Source organism: Alosa alosa, chromosome 3, assembly GCF_017589495.1.
Source record: "Alosa alosa isolate M-15738 ecotype Scorff River chromosome 3, AALO_Geno_1.1, whole genome shotgun sequence".
Classification (NCBI taxonomy): Eukaryota; Metazoa; Chordata; class Actinopteri; order Clupeiformes; family Clupeidae; genus Alosa; species Alosa alosa.
In genome coordinates, this window is record NC_063191.1 from 33,511,611 (window position 1) to 33,526,399 (window position 14,789).

Consider the following 14,789-nt stretch of genomic DNA (forward strand, 5'->3'; position numbering starts at 1 on the left):
AAGTAAACATTGTTGCTGCTGTTAATGAAATAGATACGCCCTTATATTTTTGATGATAAACGTATATAATTCATAATGTATATAATTAATAACTTATATAATTAATTCATTGTGAACTTCATCTCTAATGCATGAAATAAATGATACTCTCTCATGTGAATGTGCCCATTTCATAGTCCAAAAACGAAACTAAACTCCATCCACGCAGAATGGTGTTAATCCATGTTGATGGAATGAAAACACATATTAAAAATAAAAGAGGTCACTTGACATGATATATGCCAAACAGCGGCTAAAAGAATATCCACAAACTCAAACTTAACGGTCATACGTAACCTTTCGTTTTTTTGTTTTTTACCATGTTTTTTTTTTACATTCTTCCTAACACTCCTGCTCTGTTGCTTACTGTTGTGTGTATTTCCTATTTTTTTCCCTCAATGTGTGTGTAGTGCTAGATTTAATCTTGCTCCGTGGCAATTTCATTCCTGAATTGCTTTGCTCTCCTGCAGACAGAGATGGATACAGTCTTCCCTCTCTAAACCTTATGACTTTTATGTTCCAGAGGGCGAAGCACGCTTCGTCGTAAAATTGCAAGATTATACAGCAGTTGAAAAGGACGAGGTTGTCCTGGACTGTGAGTTGAACAAAGATGTCCCAGTGAGATGGTTTCATAATGAGGCAGAAATCAAGGCCTCAAAGATGGTGACAATAAAGACTGAAGAGAAACGACGGATACTGATAATTAAGAGAGTGGGAGACAAAGATAAAGGTCAATACGTGTGTGACTGCGAAACTGACAAGACCTTGGCTAATCTCAATATCGAAGGTAGGCACTTTCAGCAGTGTGCAGATCCCTCCCTGTTAACCGTCCCGGATCTTTATACCAGAAGCACTCCAGTGTTGACTGAGCTGCACAGCCATTCTGTTTTCACTCTGCTGTGCACAGAAAACAACCTTTTGGAACCACAAAAATGCCATGTGTTTTGGACTGTCTTTGAGACATAGTGGAATACAAACAGGTTTCCCATTACTTCTGATTTTTGAGATCACATTAAAGTAATTTTTAATATCGCCACAGTAACAATCCCACATCCATTTACTGGACACTGTTGAAGATAAAGGCTGTTTTTTAATTTTTTACCACAGTTATACGTGCCAAATGTATCACACTATAGTTTACAGACTCTAAAGCTTGAAGAAAGTAGTCTGTTTAGATAAATGAGTTCCATTACATAAGTGCTACAGTCATTGGGAATACACTGCTTCCACCATTTCTCTAAGGCAAGGTCCACTTTCATGGCATGGATGATCTTAACTTCACTTGGTGCAACCAAAAAGACCTTGAGGATTTCTCTTGTTTCAGCCAAGACATGCACCCCTCACTGCGTGTATTAACATGGAATAAATCACCATTTCTGCATCTGCAACCACCTAGTATGGTGTCCCTACTTGAATGCCTCTTCTACTCAAATGTCACATCCTACGTTATGTTGACATTGTCACTTCTTTTTTTAATGCATACGCCTATATCATTTTTGTTGTCTTTATGATCTCTGTGTGTTCTAGTGTTTACTTGTGTCCTCTTTGCATTTCCATAAAGGGAATTCATGCATAGGCCATTCCTATAAAATACTCAGATCACTGTCAGCTCATATCACTGATGCTTCAATCCTTGAAATAATATGCAATTAAATACCTGAGATTGAAGATTTTATCTACCCTTGGAGGAAGTCTCTATAGCTATCTCAGGAAAATATTGAGCAACGTGGGGTTGTGCAACCACTGTAGCAACCGTGGAGAGCCTATTTAACTATGATAGTTGCTCAATAATGCTTTTTGGGAAGCACACCCATGATGGGGATTGCCTGTTCCCTGTAATGTGATATCAGCATTCATATTCCCTTTTCCCATAAAAAGAAAATAGTTGTTAATTTTTATATAGATAATTTTTCTTCTGATTTTCTGAGATGATTATTAGTGCATCTTGCCTACTACTTTATTCCAAGGCCAAAAACAAATGATCTAAAACAAAGGAAAGGAAAATGCAAAGAGGACAGAAGCTGCACTATTCCTCTTGTTTTTCTGTGTTGTATATATTGGTGATGTAAAAGCACACCAATGTCTCTTCCGCTCTTTGCCTGGACTTTGGTATATGGGTATGGACATATACCACTTCTCAAAAACCGACGACTACCAACGAAAAGCCGAAGACAACATGGCTCATATCTCATGAGCACTCCATAGTGTCCTTAAGCATGGATTTGTTTTAACGGAACATACCTTTTATTGGCAGCACGTGACATCAAAGTGGTTAAGCCAATGTATGGTGTTGATCTCTTTGATGGAGAGACAGCCCGTTTTGAGGTTGAGCTCTCTGAGGATGATGTACATGGCCAGTGGAAACTGAATGGAGAAGTCCTTACTCCTTCAGCTGTAAGTATAGAAAGAGCATTGTTATTTTTATGGTAGATCAGACAGTTTCATTCCTATCAGTGTCTAAGTGTATTGCCAGTCAAGACCTTAATCTACAGCGTTCCCATAGTCATTGACAACTGGGATTTTAGAATACTAGGCCAGGCCTGGATTGTCTCTCTAATTTCTTGAAAGTTTTGGGAAAGTCTTTTCATTTTGTTATATCTAGGTGTAGCAAAATGACTTATGTTATTGTACTGTTCTATGGATAATGTTAAGTAATAATATCTGCAGTATTAAAAAGTTCCCATTTGAATTGATGTAGCCTAATTAGCCTATTAGCGAAGGAATAAAAAGTGTTGTTTAATTTTCATTAATTAATTAGAATTAATTAATTAGGCCCAATTTGTTGAATAAAGTACTCAAGTACTCGTTCTGCGTGGAAATTTCATTAAGGGTCCCTGAAAGGATTTAATAGTTGGGAAATAGGTGGGAACCCTGAATTTAATTACTAGCAGCAAGACTTTGTATTTAGTGAGTAATAGAACCGCTGATTAAACTCTGCCATCTTGTTTGTGGATAGTTGGGGCAACTGATGTTGATAGAGTTATTATTTACATTTTTATATTATTTTTCTTCTGCATCCAGGATGTTGAAATTATTGAGGATGGAGCAAAGCACACCTTAATACTGTATAACTGCAAAGTTCCCCAATCCGGGGAGTTAACCTTCCATGGAGCAAATGCCAAATGCACAGCAATTCTGAAAGTAAAAGGTAATCCCGTTATCATCTGTAATATTCAATCACTTTTCAGATTTAAGAATTTATACATTTTAAGGTGTGAATCATGCCAATCCATTCTACATCCTTGCTGATTCCAGAGATTCCGGTGACTTTCATTACACCTTTGAGTGACGTGCATGTGTATGAGAAAGATGAGGCGAGGTTTGAGTTGGAGGTGTCCAGAGAGCCCAAAACTTTCCGCTGGCTCAAAGGAACTCAGGAGCTTGAGAATGATGACAAGTTTGAGATCATTCAAGAAGGGAAAAGGCACACTCTAGTGGTGAAGGCGGCTGGCTATAGTGATGAGGCCAAGTATGCCTTTGAGGCAGAGGACAACAGAACGTCAGGCAAACTTATCATTGAAGGTAGGTTGAGTAGATGTTCCAGACAGAAAATCAGGTTTAGGGTTAAGGATTAGGATTGAGGATCATGTTTTCAGTTTGATCATATTTGTTCCTTTTTTCAGGCATTCGTCTTGAATTTGTCAAGCCCATTAAGGATGTGACCGTGAAGGAGCGCGAGACTGCGGAGTTCAAAGTTGAACTTTCGCATGACAATATACAGGTCACATGGTACAAGAATGACAAGCGCCTGCACCCCAGCAAATTGGTGCACATGTCAGATGATGGCAAAGTCCACACCCTCTCCTTCAAGGAAGTGTCCATTGATGACACTTCCCTGATTAAAGCAGAGGCTCTCGGAAAGACCTCAGAGGCCATGCTCACTGTTCTGGGTGAATATGTTAGATATTCCTTAGGTCAGCGCTTCTCAAACTATGGACTGCGGACCAGTGCCTGTCTGTATCAAGGAAACTGCTGGACCACAAAGCCAGCAATCATCTTTATATGCCTATGTGCTCCACTGTTTACTACATAAAGCCCGGTGTTGTGTTTTCTGACATTCACTCTTTTGCTTAAAATGAAGTTCAATAAAAAGCATTTCAATATTTTCTCCATGACCCATGCAAGTCGATGGGTATGGACTATTAATTCCACTCCCATTTTGGGAAGTTCTCCCCATACACACAAACATGCTGAGTAACGTCATGAAATGTTTAAAATTGTAAATGAGGGAAGTTCTCCCCATACACACAAACATAACATAATGAAATGTTTAAAATTGTAAAATAATATCTTAAATAGTAATCTATGGGCACAAAGGTCAACAATGACAATAATAATAATAATAATGCAACAAATTATAGTGATCATAAATGTAACACTATATTGAAAATTCAACCAGTCACAACATTGAGTTTGATGGACCTGAAAGTAGTGCAATACTAATGACCAGCAATAGTGCTGTATAAATTGACAGGCTATAAATGCAAAACAACAGAAAATGTGTGCCTTTCCCTATAAGTCATTGCCTTTCCCTTTGAGTCTAGAACTATATAATAATGTTATATTCTTCCTTAACTTGTCTTTGAGTGTTTTTTTTTCTCCTGTTTGGAAAAACACTGGCTCCTTTTCAGAATACATTTTGTTGCTGGGATTAATATTTTTCCTTTCTACTGATCTTTTAGAGGGAGATCCTTACTTTACGACTAAGCTTCATGACTACACAGCTGTTGAGAAGGATGAAGTTATCCTGCACTGTGAAGTGAGCAAGTCCCATGCTGAGGTGAAATGGTTCCATGATGGCAAGGAGCTTACCCCCTCCAAGAATGTTCAGATCAAATCCGATGGAAAGACGCGCACTCTTACATTAAAGATAGCTGAGAAGACCAACACTGGTGAATACACCTGTGACTGTGGTTCTGACAAAACTACCGCTAAATTGAACATTGAAGGTATGGGCTTCACGCGCACAATTTGTCAGTCTACAAAGTACACATTATGTCACACTGACCTAACTTGATGCCTTTCTCGAAATACGTCTGTCTTCACAGAACGTGACATCAAGGTTGTACGCCCCCTGTACAGTGTTGAAGTAATTGAGACAGAAACTGCCCGATTTGAGACTGAGATCTCTGAGGAAGATGTTCATGGGAAATGGAAGCTATTGGGAGAGACCCTTCACTCATCTGCTGTAAGTGTCTTGCAACATTATATAAAACGAGAATGTGTGGACATTCAAACATGTCGATTACAAGAATAGTATTTTCTATGACACATATATTAGCCAATCAATGGCATCGTAGAGAGGACATTTTATCAGTTGGGCAAGGACAGCTCCTCTTACTTAATTTATGAATGCACATATTTTTAGCCTGTAAAAGCTGGCAAGTGGGCTGTTAATTTATCCCCTGATATTTATCCTCTGGTAAATCACAACATCATTCAAGGTTACTAGAATTGTTTTCTTAGATGTACTTACTAATTTAGGCCTTGTAAGTTGTTTTGTATCACTTGCTATGCTGCAACCAGAATGTATCTACGTTTTGGAAAGATTCAAGCTAATAAAAGCAAGAGCTCATTATATGTAATTAAAATCAAGTTAGTCATATGGAGATCAGCTACAGTATCCCATTTCACCTTTAGGACGTTGAGATTAAGGAAGAGGGAACCAAGCACATACTGATCCTCTACAACGTGCGCAAGGATATGGCTGGAGCAATCGACTTCCATGCTGCAAACGCCAAGTCCAATGCCCAGCTGAGAGTTAAAGGTGAGAACCACATAACACACATTGTAAGACATTCTGCATTCACAAAGGATTAAGTCTCCCAGCACGAAGACCTATTTTCTTTCTATGACCATTATCATTAGTATCAATACTAACATTACTTTTCAGCTATGAAGGTATTGTTACTATGGTATCTGTTCAATCAAACAATACTCTGCCAAATGGGTTTCCATTTTAAGTAGGTGTTGAAAGTGTTTTTATGAGTTGTTTATTAGGGGGATTTAAGGTTGGCATACTTTTAATTTCCAAAATGCCTGAGCTGACCATACATTTTGTTGTAAAATGCCTCCCTTACAAAACATGGACGAACTGTTATGAAAGTTAAGTCATCCCTATGATGTCGCCACTTTTTTTTAAATTGGGTAACACCGACCCCGACATTCTCCTTTTCTTGGAAAATTCCAGAGGGTTGATTGACGGCAACAGATTGCCAACCTGGGTAACTTGGCAGGGGGTTGGTTGACGGCCAATCCGGTGTTGTGGCTATTTTAGAAGATACATGCCTTATCTAGCGTGGCTCCGGCAGTGATTGGCAGAGGTTCAACTTGCCTCCCACCACTGACGTTTTTTTGCTGACCATATACATCTTAAGGAAACTCAATATGCAAATGAAGGAGGCCCCCCCAATGACAAGTCCCCCAGCGACAGAATCCCCACTTGTCCTGGAGGCTTACGGGCTCTAGAGCAGTGGCCTGTTGTCAGCCGGACAGCGAAATGTGGATTTGCAGTTAAGGATTTACCGGTGTCTCTCAGGAATTGGGGTTGACTAACAATGTCTTCTCCTCAATCCAAAGCACGGGTGATAGGCCTCATGAGGCCTCTGAAGGATGTTACAGTCACTGCTGGAGAGACTGCCACCTTTGACTGCGAACTCTCCTATGAGGGCATAACTGTGGAATGGCTCCTTGGGGGTACCAAGCTGGAACCAAGCGACAGGGTAAGTTCAAAGTTTATATCAGCTGCAGACGTGGTGTCAAGATCAGTGTTCACTGGAATATTGACATGTGGTTTTAGAAATATTTATGATGGCTTTTCATTTTTAATTGAATTTGTGAAGGTTCATTAATTGTGATTAGTTTCTATCAAAGATTGATGCCCTCCCCTCTGCCTTAGCAGGTGCACAGAGTACTTGCATGTTCTGTCAACATTGTTGTTGTGTTTCAGTGGCACGAGCAAGGAAGGGCTTGTTTAAACAACTTACTTTAAACAAACAAGTTCTAACTTTAAGTTAAGCAACTAATTATTTAGTTTTTTACTTGCATAACTCACTCCCAAGCTTTCTGCATATAAGGACCTGTGAAGATCAGGATTCCAGTTGAGCATTTGATCCGGGTTTTGAGATAACGGAGAGGGCTATTCTGCTCTGCAAGCGTTCCTCTGGTTATTTTTAACTGCTTCAAGTGTGTATGTCCAATGGCAGGTGGCAGGACCGCCAATTTGACAGATATACTGTAGTTTAGAAGTGTCGCAAGCTGTGTGAAAATGTCACATATGGTTTTTGCAATCTGTTGAGTAAAAAAACCGGACTCTGTTAGATTTATTTTGCTGGTGTTTGCGCAGTATAATTTGTGTAAAATACACATGTGTTTGCTACGGGAGTGTGCAGCATGTGTGGTTTGCTTGTGTTGATGGCTGTTTTATGACTGTGATCATTGACATTTTGCCAAGTATGTTTGATTCAGTGAGATTGGATCTGAGCAGTCAGTGTGATCTTAGATTGAGGCCTTGTTATGATGCCAGACTGTACATAGGGAACACAACAGTTTGACTCTGATCATCTATAATTCAAAATGAGCTATGAACCTTTAACTAAATTTGATTTTGCTGTTTTTGCTGTCAAAATCTGTTTCAGAATTGATTGTTGTTACATCAAAAGTGCTTGTTGTTACCATATTTACATTTAGGGTAGAGTTACTGTAAGATTTGTGGTATGCTTAGAGTAAAAGACAAGTGCCAGCATGTTTTTACATGACATATAAGATATTTGTGAGGTTGAAATAATAGCATATTGAACATATTGAATACACATGGCAATTGCTATGGTACACAGCACAATGCCTAAACTGTGCCCAAAGGAGATGTCAGAAATGCATGTACCGGTAAAAGTCCTTGTGTAACTGTGAACTACTGCCACTATTCCATTAGAAAAGAATTTCCAAAAGAATTAGTTGTGTTTCCTGAACATGCACTCTGATTCATGTTCAGGAATATATACTTCCTGAAAAATAATGTATTGTAGGAATATATGCATATAACTTAGTAGTATAACTTAATTCTAATGTACATTAATTCAGTGTTGAGCATGTATTCACACAAGTACTGTAGGCCTACACACTTTAGGATAAGGCCTGTTCCCCAACATTTAACCAACTAGTCCGTGGCTTATGTAGGCAGCAGGCAGAGGTGTGAAACTAATGTGAAATTAATGTTCAAGAATATTATCAACTTCCTAAAGCAAATATATTTTTTGAAAGAATATATGCATTTAACTAAGTATACAGTAATTCTAATATACATTAATTCATTGTGTTGAGCATGCATTCACTCAAGTAGGCCTATACTGCAGGCTTTAGGAGGAGGCCTGTTCCATAACATATAACCACATGTTAAGCAACCAGCCCGTGCCTTATGTAGGCAGCAGGCAGAGGTGTGAAACTGAGCACTTCTCCAGCTCTGTTTCTGGCCTTCAGCTGCTTGTGTCTGTTGCTGGGAGTAAAATAGCCACCGCTCTCTCACTCTCGCCCTGCACAGCTGACAGTGGAGTGAGAGAGACTTTGATTTATCAATGCATTTGATTTGCACAGGTTGTCACCAGGGCAGAAGGGAGAGTGCACACGCTGAGTATTAGGGATGTTAAGCTGACGGAGGCCGGGGAAGTAAAACTCACTGCTAAGGACTTCGAGACACAAGCCAACCTCAAAGTGAATGGTAGGCTGCCATTTTCAGTTGTACTGTGTGGTGCAAATGGGCATTATTTTGTTTTGGGAATTTGTTGTTGAAAAGTAACAGAAAATGTAGTGCTAGTATGCCAAACAGCCCATGCACTTTTCAGCAATGGCATGATTGAAGATTTATTTACCACTTGTAGTTGAACTGGCTATGCATTATTTTACTTGATCTGGTTTGAGCATTTTCAATAACATTTGAATATAAACAGCTTTACAGCCAATGACATTGCTCCAGCACATTTTTAGAGTACAGCAAAATAGTTTAAATAGTTATTTAAACAATGTTAAGATTAAAGGTTAAAAAAACAATGTTAAGATTAAAGGTTAAAAAAAAAATATGAATCTCATATGATGAGTCTGTGAAAATGTTACTCTATAAGAACATATGATTTCCATGCATTAGCATGAATTAGCATGTAACAATTGTGAGTTTTTGTATATTAAGTAAAGTTTTTTTTTTTAATTATCGTAATGCACAGTCTCAGAAAGATAAAAAGTGAAGCGCTAATATTTTAATCCTATGCATATCCAGAGGCCCCAGCTGAGTTCACTAAACCTCTGGAGGACCAGACAGTTGAGGAGGAGGCCACTGCTACACTAGAGTGTGAAGTTTCCAGGGAAAACGCGGAGGTAACATGGTACAGAGATGGACAGGAGATCCGCAAGACCAAGAAGTATGACATGGTTGCCGATGGCCGTGTAAGAAAACTTCTTATTCACGATTGTGCAATCGATGACTCAAAGACATATACCTGTGATGCCAAACATTTCAAGACGTCAGCTTTCCTGAACGTTGAGCGTAAGTGTCGAAACAAAACCAAAAAAGTATTTCACGCACTACAAATGAGGGGGTCAGTCATCATTAACGCTAAACTGATGTGTTTGCAGCTCCACATGTTGAGTTCTCTACGCCACTCCATGATGTTGAGGTCAAAGAGAAGGAAACAGCACAGTTTGAATGCGAAGTATCCAGAGAAAACGCAAAGGTGCTACCCTCTCCTCTAGCAGGCTTCTAAAAGCACTTCATTGACCTTTTTTCATTAATACTACAAATAGTCAAAAATGCTAATCTACAGTCATATGTTTTTCATAGGTCCGCTGGCTGAGGGATGGCTGTGAGATCCGTAAAGGCAAAAAGTATGAGATAATTGCTAAAGGTGTTAAGCGTATTCTGGTCATTCACAAGGCCGTATTTGATGATGAGGCAGAATACGAATGTGACGCAAAGACCTCCAAGAGCTCCGGCATGCTGACCGTTGTCGGTGAGTTCTCTTAAAAGTAATTCACGCTTAACTATCTAATGGTCTGTGAAATGTGTGACTTATCCCTGTTCTAAATCTTTCCCACAGAGGAGGAAGCTAGATTCACAAAGAATCTGGCCAACTTTGAAGGAACTGAAACAGACAGTGTGAAATTGATCTGTGAAGTATCCAAGGCCAGTGCAGAGGTCACTTGGTACAAGGGTGACGAGGAGCTGCAAGAGGGAGCCAAATACGAGTGCATCCAGGATGGCCGGAAGAGGATCCTTATTATTCAGGATCTCCGCATGGGTGATGCTGGAGAATATGAATGCAGACTTCCAAATACAAAGACCACAGGCAACCTGAAGATTAACGGTAACTTTTACATTAATGTATTCATTATGTACAATGTTTATGTTTAAATTTACACCCTTCGCACTTCAGAAATAAGAATTTAGAGGTGAGATTGAATGATGAAGGCATGAGAACATGCATTCATTTGTTCATATTTTATTACTAAATCACCCGTGTTTGTTTTTCTAGAAATGGCTGCTGAGTTTATTGCCAGACCTCAGAACCAGGAAGTTATCGAAGGAAACAAGGCTGAGTTTGTGTGTTCAGTCTCCAAAGATACCTTTGAGGTCAAATGGCATAAAGGTGACAAGGAGCTTACATCTGATGACAAATACGAAATTCGTGCTGACGGCAAAAAACGAGTTCTTATTGTGAAGAACTGTGATAGACATGATGAAGGTGGCTACATTGCACACATTGGCAGTGTCAGAGCATCCGCTGAACTGACAGTTATCGGTAGGTAGTTCACATGTATCTGACATACTATAAAATGCTGCAGTATGTAAAGGATATGATGATAGTAAAATATAAGTAATATAATATCATTCACTATGGCACACAGTAATACATGTTCTTTGCTCCTCCAGCTGATAGGATTGAAATGTATTGTGCATAAATAAACTGCTATAACCTTTTTCCTACAGAGAAACTTAAGATAATTACGCCACTCAAAGACACCGAAACAGGAGAGGGACAGGAGACTGTTCTTAACTGCGAGGTGAATACTGAAGAGGCCAAAGCAAAATGGCTTAAAAATGACGAGACAATGTTTGAAAGCAGCAAGTTCATTATGACCCAGAAAGATAACGTGTTCTCATTGAGAATCAAAGAGTCCCAGAAGTCAGATGATGGCAGTTACACCATTATGGTGACAAATAGCCGTGGGGAACAGGTCAAGTGTTCTGCCCAGCTTACAGTACAAGGTAATGATTGGTAGAGACACTTTTTTAGTTACAGTAATATGTTTTTCCAGGAAGTGCATACGGAAAACATTGACTCTTGTAACTGTCTTTTCACAGAGGAGGACCTTAGAATCATTGTACCTATTGAGGACTGTGAAACACAGGAGAAGAGAACGATCGCCTTCCAATGCAAGGTGAACAGACCAAACGTGACACTGAAGTGGATGAAGGGTGGTCAGGAGATCACATTCAACAAGCGTATTGTGTACAGAGTGGACAAAGACAAACACACCTTGACAATCAAAGACTGCAACCTCAAAGACGAGGGAGAGTACAAAGTCATTGCAGGAGCCGACAAGTGCTCTGCTGAGCTGATCATCAGCGAAGCACCAACTGACTTTGGCGTGCAGCTCAAAGACCAAACTATCATAGAGTTTGAAGATGCTGAGTTTACTTGTGAACTGACCAAGGAAAAGGCTGAGGTGAAATGGTACAGAAATGGACGTGAAATCAGAGAAGGACCTAGGTGAGCATTTCGGTCTTTCTTTCAACTTTGCCATGTTGATATTTAATGGCATGCAAAAGCAAATGTGTGAAATTATTTTTTGTTATCTTTTCAAGATACCGAATGGAGAAAGATGGCAAGATTTGCAAACTCTGCATCAAAGAATGCAGACCAGATGATGAATGTGAATATGCATGTGGTGTGGAAGACAGGAAATCCAGGGCTAGACTCTTTGTTGAGGGTAAGGCCTTAAAGCAAGTAATATTACTGTGAATGTGTATATGAATCATTATACATGTACACACTATATGTTTGCTCAACCATTCCTTATACATTTACCTCTACAGAGATCCCTGTTGAGATTATCAGACCTCCTCAAGATGTATTCGAGCCTCCTGGCTCTGATGTCCTCTACGAGGTTGAGCTGAACAAAGACAGGGTGGACGTCAAATGGTTGAGGAACAACATGACCATTGTCCAGGGTGACAAGTACCAGATGGTGAGCGAGGGCAAAGTTCACCGACTCCAAGTCTGTGAAATCAGACCTCGTGACCAGGGAGAGTATAGAGTCATTGCCAAGGACAAGGATGCCAGAGCCAAGCTGGAGCTGGCTGGTAAGTCACAATACCTGAGATTTCTTTGACATATCCATGTACATCAAACATCATTGAGAAATGTATTGACTTATTTTACTTGCCTGTCTGAAGCTGTGCCCAAGATCAAGACTTTGGACCAGGACCTTGTGACAGATGCTGGAAAGCCGTTCGTTATGGGAGTTCCCTTCAGTGCTTACCCCAAGGCTGATACAGAATGGTTCTACGAGAGCACCAGTTTGCCAAGAGATAATGTTCATACATCTGCTGACAAGACAGAGTACAGACTGAAGGATCCAAAGAAGTCTGATCAGGGCAGATACAAGGTGACCATCAAGAACAAGCATGGACAAGGAGAGGCCTTCATCAACCTGACAGTTATCGGTATGCTAATCTGGTTCAAAGTGTCATTTAATTGTGTCATGTTTAATGAACAAGTAGCCTCGGTGGTAGCATAATGCTACATATAATGGTATTTCCTTTAGATATCCCCGGACCTGTTAAGAACCTCAATGTGGCTGATACTGCTGATGGAGAAGTCAGCCTTGTGTGGGAGGAGCCAGAGAGTGATGGTGGCAGCAAAATCATTGGCTACGTTGTGGAGAGACGCGACGTCAGGCGCAAGACTTGGACTCTGGCCACCGACCGCGCCGATAGCACAGAGTACACTGTGACAGGCCTGCAGAAAGACTCCAAGTACTTATTCCGCGTGTGTGCTCGTAACAGGCTGGGAAGTGGACCAACTGTGGAAACTGACAAGGCCGTTCAAGCCAAGAACAAATTTGGTAAGTATCTCATTCTCTCTCCATGCGTTATTTACCATGCAGTTTTATCTTTTTTATAGAAAGTTAACTTGTATGAGATGAATTAAGCTTTTGTTTGCCCCTCTAGATGTTCCTGATCCACCACAGAATGTAGAGGTGGGCAATGTCACCAAGTTCAGCGCCACCCTTACTTGGGAACCCCCAGTGTCTGATGGAGGCTCTGTGATCACTGCTTACATCATTGAGCTCCGTGACCGCACTGCTGTGTCATGGTCTGCCGTCATGGTTACCAAGCCTCAAGATCGCACCGCAGTCATCAATGACGTGATTGAGAATAAAGAGTACATCTTCCGCATCAGAGCTGAGAACAAAGCTGGAACTGGCAAGCCAAGCGCTGCCACACACCCAGTCAAAATCATGGATCCTATTGGTTTGTTGATTTGTTCTCCCTCAAAGTGATTTTTTTCTAGTTTAGAATTTCCCAAAAAATTGTCTTATACAGTGACCAGCATTATAAACTGATATTCATGTAAAATTCTGTTCTTTACAGAGAGGCCAAGCCCACCCCTTAACTTGAACTATGCTGATCAGACCAAGCAGACTGTTCAGCTCACATGGGAGACCCCCTTGCGTAATGGTGGCAGCATGATCACTGGCTACATCATTGAAAGAAGCGAGGATGGCTCAGACAAGTGGCTGAGATGCAATGCTAGACTTTGCCCAGACCTTGTTTACAAGGTAATTTCAGAGCTATTGAATATATATATATGCATGTATTAATATATAAATATTTATGTGAACAATTGAATGATGAACAATTTAACAGGGACACTTTTGTTCCACAGACCTGATCATTTAAGCAATTCTTTCTTGGTCTTTTCAGTTGTCTGGTCTAAAGCATGGAAAGCATTACAACTACAGAGTATTTGCTGAGAATGCTGCTGGTGCATCAGATCCATCCAACATACTTGGACCAATTCTAGCAGATGACCCCCACTGTATGTATCCAGACAAAATACTAATAACTGGACACTTGATTTTCATATGACACATGACGTCTTATTTAATGTGTTTCTATTTGTTTAGTTGCTCCAACACTGGACCTGAGTGGCTTCAAGGATGGCCTGGAGGTCATTGTTCCCTTCCCTCTCAAAATCCGTGTGCCCATCAGTGGATACCCTGTGCCCAAAGCAAAATGGACTTTCGGCGAAAAGGAGCTCACTCCAGATGAGCGTGTGTCTATGGTCACCAAGAGCACCTTTACTGAGCTGTTGGTCAAACCAAGCATTCGTCCAGACAAAGGAACATATTCTCTGACTCTAGAGAACGATGTCTCTTCTGTCTCAGGAGAGATTGATGTTAATGTCATTGGTAAGATCACACCATTAAAAATCATTTATTTAGGTTCATAACTGGAGTCTAAAACATACCCAGAAGAGAAAATAACATTACCTATCTGGTGTTTGTTTTCACAGCATCTCCAAGTGCACCCAAAGATTTCAAGGTGGCAGAGGTCACCAGAAAGCATGTGCACCTCATGTGGGAGGCCCCAGAACACGATGGTGGAAGTCCACTGACTGGCTACCAGGTTGAGAAGCGTGACGCTTCCAGGAAGACCTGGGTTAAGGTATTTATTAAATACAATGATCTTTGAAGTG

At 40.3% G+C, this 14,789-nt stretch overlaps 1 protein-coding gene across 1 annotated transcript in view; it reads left to right on the forward strand.

Moving 5' to 3' along the window:
* The window catches only part of LOC125291891 (titin-like), a 143,335-nt gene that overhangs the window by 81,953 nt on the left and 46,593 nt on the right, over positions 1 to 14,789 (forward strand). The window contains exons 88-113 of the mRNA XM_048238856.1: positions 563 to 826; positions 2,294 to 2,433; positions 3,061 to 3,187; positions 3,295 to 3,561; positions 3,663 to 3,929; positions 4,722 to 4,988; positions 5,088 to 5,227; positions 5,680 to 5,806; positions 6,619 to 6,761; positions 8,629 to 8,752; positions 9,305 to 9,571; positions 9,661 to 9,758; positions 9,866 to 10,034; positions 10,122 to 10,388; positions 10,557 to 10,823; positions 11,012 to 11,290; positions 11,387 to 11,795; positions 11,891 to 12,015; positions 12,122 to 12,388; positions 12,482 to 12,751; positions 12,853 to 13,152; positions 13,259 to 13,561; positions 13,682 to 13,869; positions 14,015 to 14,129; positions 14,218 to 14,502; positions 14,607 to 14,758. Coding sequence (XP_048094813.1) covers positions 563 to 826; positions 2,294 to 2,433; positions 3,061 to 3,187; positions 3,295 to 3,561; positions 3,663 to 3,929; positions 4,722 to 4,988; positions 5,088 to 5,227; positions 5,680 to 5,806; positions 6,619 to 6,761; positions 8,629 to 8,752; positions 9,305 to 9,571; positions 9,661 to 9,758; positions 9,866 to 10,034; positions 10,122 to 10,388; positions 10,557 to 10,823; positions 11,012 to 11,290; positions 11,387 to 11,795; positions 11,891 to 12,015; positions 12,122 to 12,388; positions 12,482 to 12,751; positions 12,853 to 13,152; positions 13,259 to 13,561; positions 13,682 to 13,869; positions 14,015 to 14,129; positions 14,218 to 14,502; positions 14,607 to 14,758 — 5,627 coding nt within the window. The remainder of the gene's footprint in view (positions 1 to 562; positions 827 to 2,293; positions 2,434 to 3,060; positions 3,188 to 3,294; positions 3,562 to 3,662; positions 3,930 to 4,721; positions 4,989 to 5,087; positions 5,228 to 5,679; positions 5,807 to 6,618; positions 6,762 to 8,628; positions 8,753 to 9,304; positions 9,572 to 9,660; positions 9,759 to 9,865; positions 10,035 to 10,121; positions 10,389 to 10,556; positions 10,824 to 11,011; positions 11,291 to 11,386; positions 11,796 to 11,890; positions 12,016 to 12,121; positions 12,389 to 12,481; positions 12,752 to 12,852; positions 13,153 to 13,258; positions 13,562 to 13,681; positions 13,870 to 14,014; positions 14,130 to 14,217; positions 14,503 to 14,606; positions 14,759 to 14,789) is intronic.